Below are 16458 nucleotides of genomic sequence, written 5' to 3'. Positions count from 1 at the left end.
TAGTCTGGCTCATTTTCACAAGAATCGGAATATGGGCGAAAGTGTGAAACGGTCCTCCTTGAAAGACTGTGGACGAATTGCCGAGTAGAAATGCAATTCAGAACATTTACAGAGATGAAGACAATAAAACATCAACGACAGCACTAATTGGCTGGCCGTGGGCACAATTTATGATGACTGGGTAGACAAAAATGCTGGAGAAACTCAGCGGGTGAAGCAGCATCTGTGCAGCGAAGGAAATAGGCAACGTTTCGGGTCGAAACCCTTCTTCAGACTATGACTTATGATGACTGGGACAAGCTGACATGAAAGGAAAGGGGTTTTACTTCTGTTTGATGGACAGGAACGCAACATGGATACCGGGAATATCCCGCGTATATTGGAACAACATTTAATCACTAAAAAGAATGTGAAATAATTCGCCAAGCAAAAATATCATGAAACAATTCTGCTGCGATTCAATGTCGAAACATTAGTACAACTCTTTCTGCGAAAATGTGGGTGGCTCTTATAAGAGCCGTTGGGTTTTCGGTGTTTTCTCAACAATGTGTGGATCTTTATTTGGAACTGGTGTACTTGGTCACCGCCTTTGTCCCTTCCGACACGGCGTGCTTGGCCAGCTCCCCGGGAAGAAGCAGGCGCACGGCGGTCTGAATCTCTCGGGAGCTGATGGTCGCCCGCTTGTTATAATGCGCCAGGCGGCAAGCCTCGCCCGCGATACGCTCGAAAATATCGTTCACGAACGAGTTCATGATGCCCATGGCCTTGGAGGAGATGCCGGTATCCGGGTGAACCTGCTTCATCACTTTGTAGATGTAGATGGAGTAACTCTCCTTCCTCGACTTCCTGCGCTTCTTGCCCCCTTTGACTGCGGATTTCGGCAAAGCTTTCTTTGCGCCCTTCTTGGCGGCTGTTTTCGGCAAAGATCCTGCAGCATCTTTGGTTTTCGGCGGATCAGGCATTTCCTCGGTGGATTTCAAACACGAAAGTGACCAGCTCGGAGTCGGAGCGCGGATTATATAGGCAGCGACGTCACCCTATGCTAATGAGGGATGGAGCAGGAACGGATCGTCATTGGGTGGTCGGTGACATGAATCACACTTCGCTATAAACCTTCTGATTGGATATCTGCGGCGAAACATTGCAATCCCTCGCTCCCCCAATCAGAAGCCGCTTCCACTGCCCCGTCCGCGTCACACCAAGCTCCAGTATCTTTGGCGTGACACTACATTTACATGGATAGGAAAGGTTTATAGGGATACTAGACGAAGTGGGACCCGTTGGGTCCCATGTTCACATGGGAGGGCTGGTCCCCCAACGCAATATTCCACCTCTCCACCAATTCCAATATTGGTGGCCAGTGGGGAGGGGGGCTTTCTGGAACGCTAGTATGGGTGTTGTGGGCCGAAGGGACTGGTTTCCAGAGGGCTAGTATGGACATTGTCGGACAAATGTATTCTTGGGCTGGCAGCTCAGTCACTCACGCCTGGTGGGCTGGCAGCTCAGTAACTCAGGTCTGGTAGATTGACAGCTCAGTCACTCAGGCTTGGTGGGAAACTGCCAGAAATTCTGCCCAAAACAGGTGAGGGACTGTGAGAGAGAAGGGGGAGAGAGAAGGCGCATTCTTTTCCGCTGCTGGATGCTCAAGTTGCCGAACCAGGCCATGATGCAACCAGTCAGCATGCTCTCTACTGTACACCTTTAGAAGTTCGAGAGAGTCCTCTTTCACATACCGACTCTCCGTAATATTCTCAGGAAGTAGAGGCGCTGATGTGCTTTCTTTATAATTGCATTAGTGTGCTGGGACCAGGAAAGATCTTCGGAAATATGCACGCCTACGAATTTGAAGTTCTTGACCCTTTTCACCATTGATATAAACGGGATTGTGGGTCCCAATCCTATCCCTCCCTAAGTCCACAATCAGTTCCTTGGTTTTGCTGGTGTTGAGAGCCAGGTTATTGTGCTGGTACCATTTGGTCAATAGGTCGAACTCACTTTTATATTCTGACTCGTCACCATCAGTGATTCCTCCCACAACAGTGGTCTCATCGGCGAATTTGATGATGGAGTTCGCACTATGTCCGGCTACGCAGTCATGAGTATAGAGTGAGTAAAGCATGGGCTGAGCACGCAGCCTTGAGGTGCTCCCGTGCTGATTGTTATCGAGGATGACACATTTCCACCAATATGGACATTCCGTGGTCTGTGGATGAGGAAGTCGAGGATCCTATTGTAGAGTGATGTGCAGAGACCCAGATCTGAGAGGTTGGTAACCAGCTTGGATGGGATGATGGTATTAAATGCCAGGCTGTAGTCAATGACTAACAGCCTGACATATGAGTTTTTGTTGTCCAAGTGGTCCAGAGCGGAGTGGAGAGCCAGTGATATCGCATCTACCGTTGATATGTTGTGGCGGTAAGCGAACTGCAGTGGGTCCAGGTTCTTGTTGAGGTAGGAGTTGATATGCACCATAATCAACCTCTCAAAGCACTTCATCACCACACACGTTAGTGCCACTGGTCGATAGTCATTGAGGCACGTCACCTTGCTCTTCTTGGGCCCCGGTATTATTGATGCCCTTTTAAAGCAGGTGGGAACCTCAGACCTCAGAAGTGAGAGGTTGAAAATGTACGTCAAAACTCCAGTCAGTTGGTCCGCACAGGTTTTTTGAACACGACCGGATATGCCATCAGGCCCAGGTGCTTTCCGAGGGTTCACCCCCCTGAAGGATCTTCTGACATCGGCCTCTGTGACTGTGACTGAAATACCATCACAGCGAATGGGGGCTCGGGAAGGCACATCAGTGTTCTCCCTATCAAACCATGCGTAAAGCGCATTGAGCTCATCAGGGAGTGATACTTCGCAGACAATTGAGCTGCCTCCTGATTTCGCGTTTTAGGAGATGATGGCATTCAAGCCCTGCCACAGTCGCCGAACATCCGTCTCATCCTCCAGCTTGGAGCAGAAGACCCTTTTGGCCTTTTTGATGGTCTTACCAAGGTCGTATCTGGACTTCTTGTAGACCTCTGCATCTCCAGACCTGAATGCCCGGGATCTGGACTTCAGAAGAGGGTGGATCTTATTGTTCATCCAACGCTTCTGGTTAGGAAACACTCAGAAGGTTTTTGTTGGGATGCAGTCTTCCACACATTTATTTATGAAGTCTGTAACGACTGTTGCGTATTCATTCAGGTCAATTGACAAGTCTCTGAACATTGCCCAGTCTACAGACTCCAAACAGTCCTGGAGTTGTTCCAGATCTATCATAGGAAGAATGTATGTGCAATAGAGGGAGTGCAGTGACTGTTCACACAGTGTGTCTGGTCTGCAGGGTTGGAAATTGAAGGGGTTTGAAGGATAGTATATCTGAAGAGATCTGAATATTTTATGATGTTTGTGCATCCAAGATGGTTGATTTGTACATTGGCGCATAGTGTGACAAATCAGGTTGATCTGAGGAGTGAAAACATGGTAATTGTGTGACGTGCAAGTTTATCCCAAGACTGTGCCAGTGACAGGATTGAGTACAGTTGTTGACAAATGCTTTAGTGCCCGACGGCTGCTGGCAGTGGGACTCACTGGGAACTTGTGTCATGGCCGTGCTGTTGATGAGAAGCGACAACTCTGATGTCAATGTGAAATGTAGGACATGGTGGAAAACTCAGCAGGTCAGACAGCATCTGTGGAAAGAGAAATGGCTGACATTTGAACTCTAACATGCTTGATTGGAACAGAGGAAGAAAGAAATGTGTCTCAGCAGCAGAGAGGGCTGGGGAGGGCAGTGGGTGGAACAGAATGAAGTTCGCTGATAGGTGCACCAGGGCTACTCAGTAGTTAATCTAGTGATGCAGGTGGCTGGGATCCAATGTGACTCTGATCAGGTGGGCTATGTAGAAAATGGGACAGTAAAATCCAGTGGGATGAGTAGACAGAGACAGGAGGGGAATCTCACGAAGGGCCGGTGGGGTTAACTGCATGTACTTGAATGAAAGGAGCCTCACGGGTAAAATGGGTGAGCTGGGATATCCTGGAGGGATCAATTTATGGATTTTATGGTTAAAACTTGGGAATAAGAAATGGACAATCACTATGATGGGATTATACTGTCTGCCTCTCAATAGTCAGCATGCATGAGGAGACCAGACATGTAGGCTGAATGAGGAAGGATGTGAAATCAATGTGTTTGTAGTCGTGGGTAATTTTAACTGTTGGGTGGGGAAAAGCAGTGATGTTGCAACAGAAAGCAACATCCAGGTCTCTGCTACTAGGACTGGCTCTGTGGCACAGTGGGGATGAATGAGACCAGTCAGGCGACAGTGATAGGATACTCGATAGTCAGGGGAAAAGAAGGAAAATCTGTGAGGATAGGAAGAGGAAGAAGGGACTGATGAATGCAGAACTGAAAAGTTGGAGCAGGGAGTCAGATTATTGGATTATAGGGATCTTTTCTGCGGCAGCAGTGACCTGCACAAGAGGGACGGGTTACACCTGAACTGGAGGGTGACCAATATTCTGGCGGGCAGATTTGCTCACGATATCAGGGAACATTAAATGACATTTATTTCAGTAAAAGTGGCCGGACAAACAAGATCGTCGAACACTGGACGTGAATAAGTACATGGGATTGGGATATTACAGCCGCTGCAGAAATATAGTTAATAGAGGGTCGGGCTGGTAGCTTAATGTTCCAGGGTACCAGCGCGACAGGCGAGATGGAGCAGGAGAAAGAGAGGAGAGGTAGTTGAGTTTTTGATGAGGGGGAACATCACACAGTTATCTAAGATTAAAGTATTGAGGATTTATGAATGGAACATTGAAATATGGGGGTGATCTTGTTGGGAATTAGAGAAGCAAAATGCAGAATGATTGGAGAAAGTTGCAAGAATAACAAAGGCTGTGATGTGGATTTTACGTTTCTGGATATAAACTACGACTTGTGGCTTAGATGGGGTAGGCAAAGCTTAAACTATTGTGAAATAGGGCAAGTGCCTGAAATGTAGGTGGGGAGGCACTTTAGTTCTATTTGTGTTAATACAGTTATGGAAAAACACAGAACTGCTCCACAAGCTAAAGTTATAAACTGCAGCTAGACAAATGTTATTAGTATCTGACAGAATCTTACAAAAAACGATTGGAGTATGTTGTTTGAGTATAAAGGAACGTCCAGCAAGTGAGATAGTGAGCGGTCAAGTTCTGAATATACCTGTTGGAGTGAAGGGCAGGGCCAGCAGGAGGAGGGAGCTCTAGGTCACAGGGTATGGAGGCTCTGGTCAGAAAAAAGGAAGGTGTGTTCATGTACAGCCAGCTGCTATCAAGTGATGCCTAGACATGTACAGTAGATGCAGAAGCATGCATGGGAAGGAATAAGGAAAGTAAAATGGGGGAATGAGATAACTTTGGCATAGACGTTTAAGGAGAAAAATGGAAATAAGGAATTGGAGAGAATGGCTCCGTCAAAGACCAAATTCTATGTGTGGAGCTGCAGCAGATTGGCAAGGACTTGAGAGTATTTCTCTGTTTTTATTATAGAGAAATACATGAAGATGACGGAAACACTTTTTCCACAGAGAGTTGTGAGTCTGTGGAATTCTCTGCCTCAAAGGGCGGTGGAGCCCGGTTCTCTGGATACTTTCAAGAGAGAGTTAGATAGGGCTCTTGAAGGTAGCGGAGTCAGGGGATATGGGGAGAAGGCAGGAACGATACTGATTGTGGATGATCAGCAATGATCTCATTGAATGGCTCGAAGTGCCGAATGGCCTACTCCTGCACCTATTGTCTATTGTTAATAACTTGAAGAGTTGACAGGGAAGTCTTGTGGTGGTCTTCAATATGGTAGAGGAGGCGCTGGATGTATGAAGCAGATAATTCTTTAAGGACTGATCAGCCATATTCAAGAATACTGTGCAAAGCTGGGGAAGAAATTACAGGAACCCAAGCTGAGATTTATCGATCATGATTCCACAAGGGTGAGGTGCTGGAACACTGGATGCTGGCCAATATTTTGTCTCCCTTTAATAACTGCTGCAAAGAAAAACCTGGGGACAAGAGACCGTAAGCCTAACATCCGTGGTTAGTGTTCAAAGGATAAACCACATGTGCAATTGGAAAGACGGGTTGATTAACGATAGTCAGCATGGCTTTATATGTGGGAATCATGTGAGAATTTTAAGGAGATAACAAAGGTCTTTGATGAGAGCGGAGCCATAGATATAGTTCATATCGACTTCAGCAAGGCCTTTAAGTTTGGGAGGCTGCTCTGGAAGGTTTGATTACATCGAGTTCACGGAGACATAATTGGCTAGATGCTAAAGCAAGTGACCAGTGGTATGTCTCAGGAGTTGGTGATGTGCCCATTGTTATTTGTCATCTACATCAACAATTTGGATGGAAATGTATAAGACCAAATTTAGCTTAATGCAGCCAGTGAGCAAGACTGTGCAGGTATAGAGCAAGATATAGATCAGCTCCAGAAATGGCAGAAGGAGGTTATTCTGGGTATGTGTGAGGTGTTGCACTTTGGGAGGTCAAATGGAAGGGTAAAGTCTACAACTAATGACAAGATGGCATAACTTTTAAGGTGACAGGACCAACATTTAAAGATGTGCAGGGAAAGTTTTTATTCAGAGAACATTGGGAGTCTGGAACGTCCACCCAGGGATGGTGGTGGAGGCAGATATGACACCAGCATTTAAAAGGCTTCTTGAAATGCACATGGATGTGCAGTGAATGCAAGGATATGGATCATGTGTAGGCTTAGGAGCTTCATTCTACATGGGCATAGTGGACCATGTAGAGTATGTGACATGATTTGTAAGTTTGGAGGTGACAGCAAAATATATGGTATTGTCAACAAAGAAGAAGATTTTCAAGAATTATATCGTTTTTTCAATCAGATACATTTGAGATAAATGCAAGGTGTGCAGTTTGGAAAGACAAAACAGAAGTTCACAGTGAATGGTAGTGCCCTGTGGCTGATTGTGAAAAGAGGGATCCAAGTGTACAATTACTTAGTTCCCTGTAAGTGGCATCACGGGTAGACAGGTTGGTGAAGAGGGCTTTTGGCATGTTGACCTTCTTCAGTCAGAGCAGTAAGTATAGAAGTTGGGTGTTACATTGCAGTTGCATACGACATTAATGAGGCTGCATGTGGAGTGTGCTGTTCGGTTTAGGGCATTGTGTTACAAGGAAACGTGCAAATAATCTGGAAAGATGCAGAAAATAAATACAAGAATATTGCCAGCATTTAACTGAATTACATGAAGAGAATTTGAAGGCTGGGACTTTATTCCTCAGAGCATATGAGACTGAGTGGTGATCTTATCGAAAAGATCAAACCAAGAGGGGCATGGACAGAGTTATTGAAACAGTATTTTATCAATATTTGGGAAAATCAAGAACCAGAATGCATTGGTTTAAGGTGAGAGGTGAAATATTTAATGGAAATCTGATGAGCAACCTTTTCATACAGGGTGGTGTGTTTATGAGATGAGATGTCAGATAATGTGATGGATACAGGTAAAGTAACCATGTTTAAAATGCCATTTGGACTGTTAGAAGGATAGGAAAACTTCAGAGTGGTGTAGGTCAAACACAGATACACAGGACTAACTTAGATGGCAGCCTGGTTGGCAGAGACAAGTTGGGCTGCAGAGCCTGTTTCTGTGCTGTAGGACTGATATGAGGATACGAGAATGAGGAAGGGTGCAAAAGTGATGGCATTTAACTTTTTCAATATTGATGGGGATTGCCTCGATAAATAGGGTTTTGATGGAAGAATTTGTAAATGCCATCGAGAGAATGTTTTGAAGCAGTGTGTAGAGAATGCTACTGGGGAGGGCAGTACCGGACTTTATCTTGGGGAACGAGGATGTGAAGTTGATAGGTGTATCAATGCAAAAACATTTTCCAAACAGAGGCCATGGTTCGATCTGTTTCAAGGTAGTCGTGAAAATAATTTGTTTTGTTTGTAAAACAGGGTCTTTAACTGGGAGAAGTTGGAGTTCAATAGTGTTCACCACCGTTGTTGGATGAATTACAGATGGTGACGAGTCAGATGGTGAGATTGACCGATTGACCAAATGGTGCCAGCACAACAACCTGGCTCCCAATACCAGTAAAACCAAGGAACTGACTGTAGACTTTGGAAGAGGAAGGATGAGGACCCACAATCCTGTTTATATCAATGGGACGATGGTGGAGAGAGTCAAAAACTTCAAATTCCTGGGCGTGCTATTTCTGGTCACAGCACACTGATGCAATTATAAAGAAAGCACATCATCGCCTCTACGCCATAGTCCTACTCTTCCTCTCTAATTTTAGTTAGCCCTTGCTTTCTCCCTCCTTCCCCTCCCCCTTCCCAGCTCTCTCACAAAGTCTAATGTCTCCGCATCTTCCTTCCTTTGCCCCCCCGACATCAGTCTGAAAAAGGGTCTCGACCCGAAACGTCGCCTGTTCCTTCTCTCCATAGATGCTGCCTCACCGCTGAGTTCCTCCAGCCTTTTTTTTCTACCTTCGATTTACAGTTCTTTCATAAACATCAGCGCCTGCAGAGGATGTAACTAGTAGAGTGGCTAAGGGAGAACCAGTGGTTGTGTTATATCTGGACTTTCAGAAGGCTTTTGACAAGGTCCCACATAAGAGATTAGTATGCAAACTTAAAGCACACGGTATTGGGGGTTCAGTATTGATGTGGATAGAGAACTGGCTGGCAGACAGGAAGCAAAGAATAGGAGTAAACGGATCCTTTTCAGAATGGCAGGCAGTGACTGGAGGGGTACGGCAAGGCTCAGTGCTGGGACCCCAGCTATTTATAATATTTACTAGACCAAGTGCAGACCCGTTGGGTCTGTTCCCCCAACATGCGGTTGTGGGGGGGGAGGAGGCATGCAGCATCACACACTAACTACCCCCCCCCCTCCCGCACTCACGCTAATGGAGGGGAGGAGGGGGGAGAGAGAGAGAGAGAGAGAGGGGGGAGGAGAGAGAGGGGGGAGGATGAGAGAGGGGGAGGAGAGAGGGGGGAGGAGAGAGGGGGGGAGGAGAGAGGGGGGGAGGAGAGAGGGGGGAGGAGAGAGGGGGAGGAGAGAAGAGGGGAAGAGAGAGGGGGGGAGGAGAGAGGGGGGGAGGAGCGAGGGGGGGAGGAGAGAGAGGGGGAGGAGAGAGGGGGGGAGAGAGATGGGGGGAGAGAGAGGGAGTGCTGAGAGGGGGGTGAGATGAGGGATGGGGAGAGGTGGGGAGCAGGGAGGGGGTAGGGGTGTGTGGAGGGGAGGGGGGTTTAGGGAAGGGACGGTGGGGGAGGGGATGGAGGGGGGATGAGAGGGGTGAGGAGGAGAGGGAGGGGAGGAGGAGGGGAGGGAGGAGGAGGAGGAGGAGGGGGGGGAGGAGAGGGGGGGAGTGGAGGAGGGGGGGAGGAGGAGAGGGGGGAGGAGGAGGAGGGGAGAGGAGAGGGGGGGAGGAGAGAGAGGGGGGAGAGAGGAGAGGGCGGGGAGAGGAGAGGGGGGAGAGAGAGAGGGGGTGAGGAGAAGAGGGGGGGGGGAGAGGAGGGGGAGAGGGAGAGAGGAGAGGGGGGGGAGGGGAGAGGGGGGAGGAGAGGAGAGGAGGAGAGGGAGGGAGGAGAGGAGGAGGGAGGGGGGGGAGAGGAGAGGGGGGGGGAGAGGAGGGGGGGAGGAGAGGAGGGGGGAGAGGAGGGGGGGAGAGGAGGGGGGGAGAGGGAGGGGGGGAGGAGGAGGGGGGGAGAGGGAGGGGGGAGAGGAGAGGGGGGAGAGAGGAGGGGGGGGAGAGGAGGGGGGAGAGAGGAGGGGGGGAGAGGAGGGGGGGAGAGGAGAGGGGGGAGAGAGAGGGGGGAAGAGGAGAGGGGGAGAGGAGAGGGGGGGAGAGGAGAGGGGGGAAGAGGAGAGGGGGGGGGAAGAGGAGAGGGCGGGGGGGAGGATGAGGGGGAAGAGGAGATGGGGAAGAGGAGAGGGGGGGAAGAGGAGGGGGGGGGGGGAAGAGGAGGGGAGAGGAGGAGAGGGGGGGTGGGAGAGGAGAGTGAGGGAGAAGATGAAAGGGAGGGGGGAGAGGGAGGGGGAGAGGAGGGGGAGGGGGGAGAGGAGAGGGAGGAGGGGAGAGGAGATGGAGGAGTGGGGGGAGAAGAGAGGGAGGGGGGAGAGGAGAGGGAGGGAGAAGAGGAGAGGGAGGGGGAAGAGGAGAGGGAGGGGGGAATAGGAGAGGGATGGGGGAGAGTAGAGGGAGGGGGGAGAGGAGGGAGCAGGGGGAGAGGAGATGGAGGAGTGCGGGGAGAAGAGAGGGAGGGGGAGAGGAGAGGGGGGGGGGGGGGGAAGAGAGTGCCTTTTTACTTCAACCCAAACTCAAACAACCATTTGCAGGCAGTGTTTTTTTACCTCTAACCATATTTTCATTTTCAAACCAAATTAAGGGTACTCACAGTGCTGTAGACATTTGTCAGTGTCATTCAAAGCTCTGATTGAGGCACACCACTTGCAGAGACTGATTGAGGCACACCACTTGCAGAGACTGATTGAGGCACACCACTTGCAGAGACTGATTGAGGCACACCACTTGCAGAGACTGATTGAGGCACACCACTTCCTGGTTTTATAGTCCCTCCCCTCCCTCCATCAGGGGCAGCAGAGAGAATGGGGAATGTTGTAAAAACATTAATATATCTGTCAATTTTAATCGACAGGAAAACTCCTCGGCACACATGCAGCGGAGGGGGGCTCTGAGCAAGCTGGCCAAAAATGACGGCCGTAGGTGGTGGCGTGCTCTCGGAAACCGCAGCACAGAAAGCCAAAACCGGTCAAGAACAGAGTTTTAGTAATATAAGATAGATTAATGATCTGGATGATGGAATTGAATGCAATATCTCCAAGTTTGCGGATGACACGAAGCTGGGAGGCAGTGTTAGCAGTGAGGAGAATGCTAGGAGGCTGCAAGGTGACTTGGATAGGTTGGGTGAGTGGGCAAATGCATGGCAGATGCAGTATAATGTGGATAAATGTGAGGTTATCCATTTTGGTGGCAAAAACAGGAAAGTGGACTATTATCTGAATGGTGGCCGATTAGGAAAAGGGGAGATGCAACGAGACCTGGGTGTCATGGTACACCAGTCATTGAAAGTAGGCATGCAGGTGCAGCAGGCAGTGAAGAAAGTAAATGGTATGTTAGCATTCATAGCAAAAGGATTTGAGTATAAGAGCAGGGAGGTTCTACTGCAGTTGTACAGGGTCTTGGTGAGACCACATCTGGAGTATTGCATACAGTTTTGGTCTCCTAATCTGAGGATAGACATTCTTGTCATAGAGGGAGGAGGTTCACCAGACCGATTCCTGGGATGGTATGACTTTCATATGAAGAAAGACTGGATAGACTCGGCTTGTACTCGCTAGAATTTAGAAGATTGAGGGTTGATCTTATAGAAACGTACAAAATTCTTAAGGGATTGGACAGGCTATATGCAGGAAGATTATTCCCGATGTTGGGGAAGTCCAGAACTAGAGGTCACAGTTTAAGGATAAGAGGGAAGTATTTTAGGACCGAGATGAGAAAATCATTTTTTACACAGTGAGTGGTGAATCTGTGGAATTCTCTGCCATTAAAGGTAGTTGAGGTCAGTTCATTGGCTATATTTAAGAGTGAGTCAGATGTGGGCCTTGTGGCTGAAGGGATCAGGGGGTATGGAGATAAGGCATGTATGGGATACTTAGTTGGATGATCAGCCATTATCATATTGAATTGCGGTGCAGGCTCAAAGGACCGAATCGCCTACTCCTGCACCTATTTTTTATGTTTCTAAAATCCTGGCCACACACTCATTTCACCACTGCCATCAGGAAGATGGTACATGAGCCTGAAAACTCGAATGTCCAGGTTCAGGGACAGCTTGTTAAACAATACAACAAACAAGCTCTGAACTACAAGAGACTATTATTATTATTGCCCTATAATTATTTGTTTTGTGAGTATGTGTGTATGTGTATATATACACACTGAACTTTTCTTCTCTTGTTTATGTGCTATGTTTACATATTCTGTTGTTTACATATTCTGTTGTGCTGCAGCAAGTAAGTATTTAATTGTTCTATCTGGGACATCTATACTATTACAAAAAATCTCATCTTGACCACTTCCTGTCTACGTTGTAAATACATTTTAGAAAAAACTCGACCATATATTGCTATGATTTCTTTTCGCAATCTTACTCACTGTCCTCCTCTCCTCCAACCGCCCCAAGGTTTTTTCTGATCGGTGAAATAATAAAAAAAGTTATGAATGTTTAAAAACTGTGAGATCAGCTGATTGGCTTCTCACCTGTCAGTCACCATGATGCATGTCACGCCCCTTCCGAGGGCCTAGGTAAATAAAGCCCCAGAGGCCGGACGTGATTCAGTCACTCTGGAATAATGTGAGTGAGAGTTGAGTCCAGAAATGTGAGTCTACGCCATGAGTGAACTGAACTGTGAGTCTGCACTGTGCTTGAAATGAATTGTTAGCCTGCACTGTGCTTGAAATGTGTTGTTGGTCTGCACTGTACTTGAAATGGAAATGAAATGAGTTGGCCTGCATTGTGCTTGAAATGGAAATGAAATGTGTTGGCCTTGCTCTGTGCTCGAAATGGAAATGAAATGAGTTGTTGGCCTTGCACTGTGCTCCAAGTGGAAATTCAATGAGTTGTTGGCCTTGCACTGTGCTCGAAATGGAAATTAATTGAGTTGTTGGCCTTGCACTGTGCTTGAAATGGAAATGAAATGAGTTGTTGGCCTTGCACTGTGTTTGAAATGGAATTGAAATGAGTTGTTGGCCTTGCACTGTGCTTGAAATGGAAATGAAATTAGTTGTTGGCCTTGCACTGTGCTTGAAATCAGTTGGTGACCTACACTGTTTCTGAACTCAGTTGTTGGACTGCACTGTGCTTGAACTCAGTTGTTGGCCTGCACTGTGTTTGACCTCAGTTGCTGGCCTGCATCGTGCTTCAACTCAGTTGTTGGAGTGCACTGTGCTTATTCCAAAAGTGATGCTCATTCCGGAAGTCCCTCTCACTTCGGAAGTCCCGCTCAGTGGAGAGGTTGCGCTCATTCTGGAAGTCCCGCTCAGTGGAGGGGGCACGCTCAACCACATGAGTAGACTCAAGAGAGTTTTACGTGTGCGTGTCTGCGTGTGTGTGCGTGCGTGCGCGTGCGTGCGTGCGTGTGCGTGTGTGCTGCCAGCGCACCAGGCCTGAGTGACTGAGCTGCCATCCCACCAGATCTGAGTGACTGAGCTGCCAGCCCAATAATCCATTCGGCCCACAATATCCATACTAGCCTTCTGGAAACCTGTCCGTTCGGCCCACAACACCCACACTAGCGCTCCAGAAAACCCCCTCCCCACTGGCCACCAATATTGGAATTGGTGGAGAGGTGGAATATTGGGTTAAGGGACCAGCCCTCTCGTGTGAACATGGGACCCAACGGTTCCCATGTAGGATGACAATAAAACACCCTTGACTCTCCTACAGGACCAGTGAAAGTGGATGGGGAGCAGGAGAGGGGGAAACTATCCGGTGTGTGGGAAGCATAAACAGTGAGGGAGTACGAGGTCGGAGTCAGCAGGTCCCCGTGAGATAAATAAGCAAATTTGCTTACCTTGGTTTAGTTCTGACTCTCTTTCCATCCCTCCCCCACCCTAATTCTCTGACTAACGTCAATGCCCTTCTAATAATTTTACTGATTTTATGCCTTCTTGTCACCTTAGGTAACAATGAACCATTCTACATTTCCTTATCATCGTCTGCATTGAACTGTAATTTTACCCCACGATATCTCCAGACTCCCTTTCCCCTGACTCCGAAGGGCCGAAATATCACGCATCCTTAGTAGCTCCAAAATTTAGTGTCTATCTTTGATGTAAACCTGCATCTGCAGTTCCTTCCAACACACCTAATCTGGTGTAGTCTGGTCGACTGGTACATTCTGAGTGGGCCCGACAATACAACTGAAAGAGTAAGGAAGATAGATGGCAGGCAAACTTGGTCAGACTGATATCAATAAGAGGATTCAGCATAGAGTCCAACATGCTGCATTGTGCACAGGTGATAGATGATGTGTTGTTCCTTGAGCTTGTGTCGTGCCTTGTTGTAACAGTGCTGGATGTCACAGATCAGACATTGTACCAGGAACTGGCAGGTACAGAATGAACCCCACACTTTCACACTGTACCAGAGATTGTAATCTGCAGTACTGGACCCCGGAGGATCTCTCTCTCAGTCCCCGTGCAATCCAACGCCAACAACCCCTGTCCATGCTCCTTTCCCCACCTGCACACTGCACTGGGCCCGGGATGTTGACACCGGCCATTGGAACTGTGGAACATTTCTAGATTTAATGAGTCATAGAGCTTTACAGCACAGAAACAGGCCGCCTGGTCCACCTTGGCCATGGCAATCATGTCTGCATTCTGGATCAGTTCCACTTGCCCACATTTGACCCTTAGCTTCTAATCCCTTCCTATCCCAATATTGGGCAAAATATATATTAAACATTGTAATTGTACCTGTTTCCACAGCAGCTCATTCCAGATATGAACTACTCTCAGTTAAAATGTTGCCCTGAGGTCCCTTTTAAATCTCTCTCCTCTCACCTTGGGCCTATGCTTCTAGTTTTAGAATCCTTTATCCTGGGGAAAATAAACTGAGTGTTCAATATCCATGCCCCTCATGATTTTTCACACTTTATTTAGGTCACCCCTCGGCCTCCTATGCTCCCAAATCAATCCTTGCATATCCAGCCTCTCCCTATAATTCAAACACACGTCCCCAAAACATCTTGGTAAACCTCTTCTGCACCCACTCCAGCATAATGGCATCCTGCTACAACTGAGCAACTATAACTACATACACTATTCCAGGTGTATTCTCACCAATACAAAGCTGCATCATGATATCCAAATCATTGTATTCAATACCGTTCCCATTGAGGGCAAGTATGGCTAAGCCTTCACCACACCATCCGTTTTACGACATTCTAGAAACCATGCACCTGTAATCCGAGATCTCTGTTCTTCAACACTCTCCAGGGTTCTACCATTTATTGTGCTAGACCTAACCTGGATTTGCATATCGGTGTGCAACACCTCTCATTTGTCAGAGTAAAATTATATTTGTCAATCCCCACCAAACCAAACTTCCTGCGTATGATGTGCACAGCCTAAAGTTGGCATTTAATACCATCATCCCCTCCAAGCTGGTTACCAAGCTCTCAGATCTGGGTCTCTGCGCATCCGTCTCCAATTGGACCCTCGAACTGATTGTGATCCCAGCACACTGATGCAATTATAAAGAAAGCACATCAGCGCCTCTACTTCCTGAGAGTATAACGGAGAGTCGGTATGTGAAAGAGGACTCTCTCGAACTTCTAAATGTATACAGTAGAGAGCATGCTGACTGGTTGCATCGTGGCCTGGTTCGGCAACTTGAGCGTCCAGCAGCGGAAAAGAATGCCCCTTCTCTCTCCCGCTTCTCTCTCACAGAGTCTCTCACTTGTTTTGGGCAGAATTTCTGGCAGTTTCCCACCAGGCCTGAGTGACTGAGCTGCCAGCCCACCGGGCCTGAGTGACTGAGCTGCCAGCCCAAGAATACATTCGGCCAACAATGTCCATACTAGCCCTCTGGAAACCAGTCCCTTCGGCCCACAACACCTATACTAGCGTTCCAGAAAGCCCCCCGCCCCCTCCTCCTCCTCTTCCCCACTGGCCACCAGTATTGGAATTGGTGCAGAAGTGGAATATTGCGTTGGGGGAGCTGCGTAACCAGCGGGACCCGTGTGAACATGGGACCCAACGGGTCCCACTTCGTCCAGTATCCCTATAAACCTTTCCTATCCATGTAAATGTAGTGTCACGCCAAACATACTGGAGCTAGGTGTGACGCGATCGGGGCAGTGGAAGCGGCTTCTGATTGGGGGAGCGAGGGATTGCAATGTTTCACCGCAGATATCCAATCAGAAGGTTTATAGCGAAGTGTGATTCATGTCTCCGACCACCCAATGACGATCCACTCCTGCTCCATCCCTCATTAGCATAGGGTGACGTCGCTGCCTATATAATCCGCGCTCCGACTCCGAGCTGGTCACTTCCATGATTGAAATCCACCGAAGAAATGCCTGATCCGCCGAAAACCAAAGATGCTGCAGGATCTTTGCCGAAAACAGCCGCCAAGAAGGGAGCAAAGAAAGCTTTGCCGAAATCCGCAGTCAAAGGCGGCAAGAAGCGCAGGAGGTCGAGGAAGGAGAGTTACTCCATCTACATCTACAAAGTGATGAAGCAGGTTCACCCGGATACCGGCATCTCCTCCAAGGCCATGGGCATCATGAACTCGTTCGTGAACGATATTTTCGAGCGTATCGCGGGCGAGGCTTGCCGCCTGGCGCATTATAACAAGCGGGCGACCATCAGCTCCCGAGAGATTCAGACCGCCGTGCGCCT

At 48.3% G+C, this 16458-nt stretch overlaps 2 protein-coding genes across 2 annotated transcripts in view; one reads left to right on the top strand and one right to left on the bottom strand.

The window, feature by feature from the left end:
* Positions 1–498: 498 nt before the first annotated feature.
* Positions 499–997, bottom strand: LOC116968478 (histone H2B-like). Its single transcript, XM_033015246.1, has one exon. It carries the CDS (start codon positions 960–962, stop codon positions 558–560), a length of 405 nt encoding a protein of 134 aa, XP_032871137.1. The 5' UTR covers positions 963–997; the 3' UTR covers positions 499–557.
* Positions 998–16118: 15121 nt separating this feature from the next.
* The window catches only part of LOC116968446 (histone H2B-like), a 5831-nt gene continuing 5491 nt past the window's right edge, over positions 16119–16458 (top strand). Inside the window, exon 1 of the mRNA XM_033015210.1 lies at positions 16119–16454. Within this exon, the coding sequence (XP_032871101.1) occupies positions 16133–16454 (322 nt within the window). The 5' untranslated portion in view covers positions 16119–16132. The remainder of the gene's footprint in view (positions 16455–16458) is intronic.

This window comes from Amblyraja radiata, chromosome 45, assembly GCF_010909765.2.
Source record: "Amblyraja radiata isolate CabotCenter1 chromosome 45, sAmbRad1.1.pri, whole genome shotgun sequence".
Taxonomy (NCBI): domain Eukaryota; kingdom Metazoa; phylum Chordata; class Chondrichthyes; order Rajiformes; family Rajidae; genus Amblyraja; species Amblyraja radiata.
This window is presented reverse-complemented; position numbering and strand designations above follow the sequence as displayed.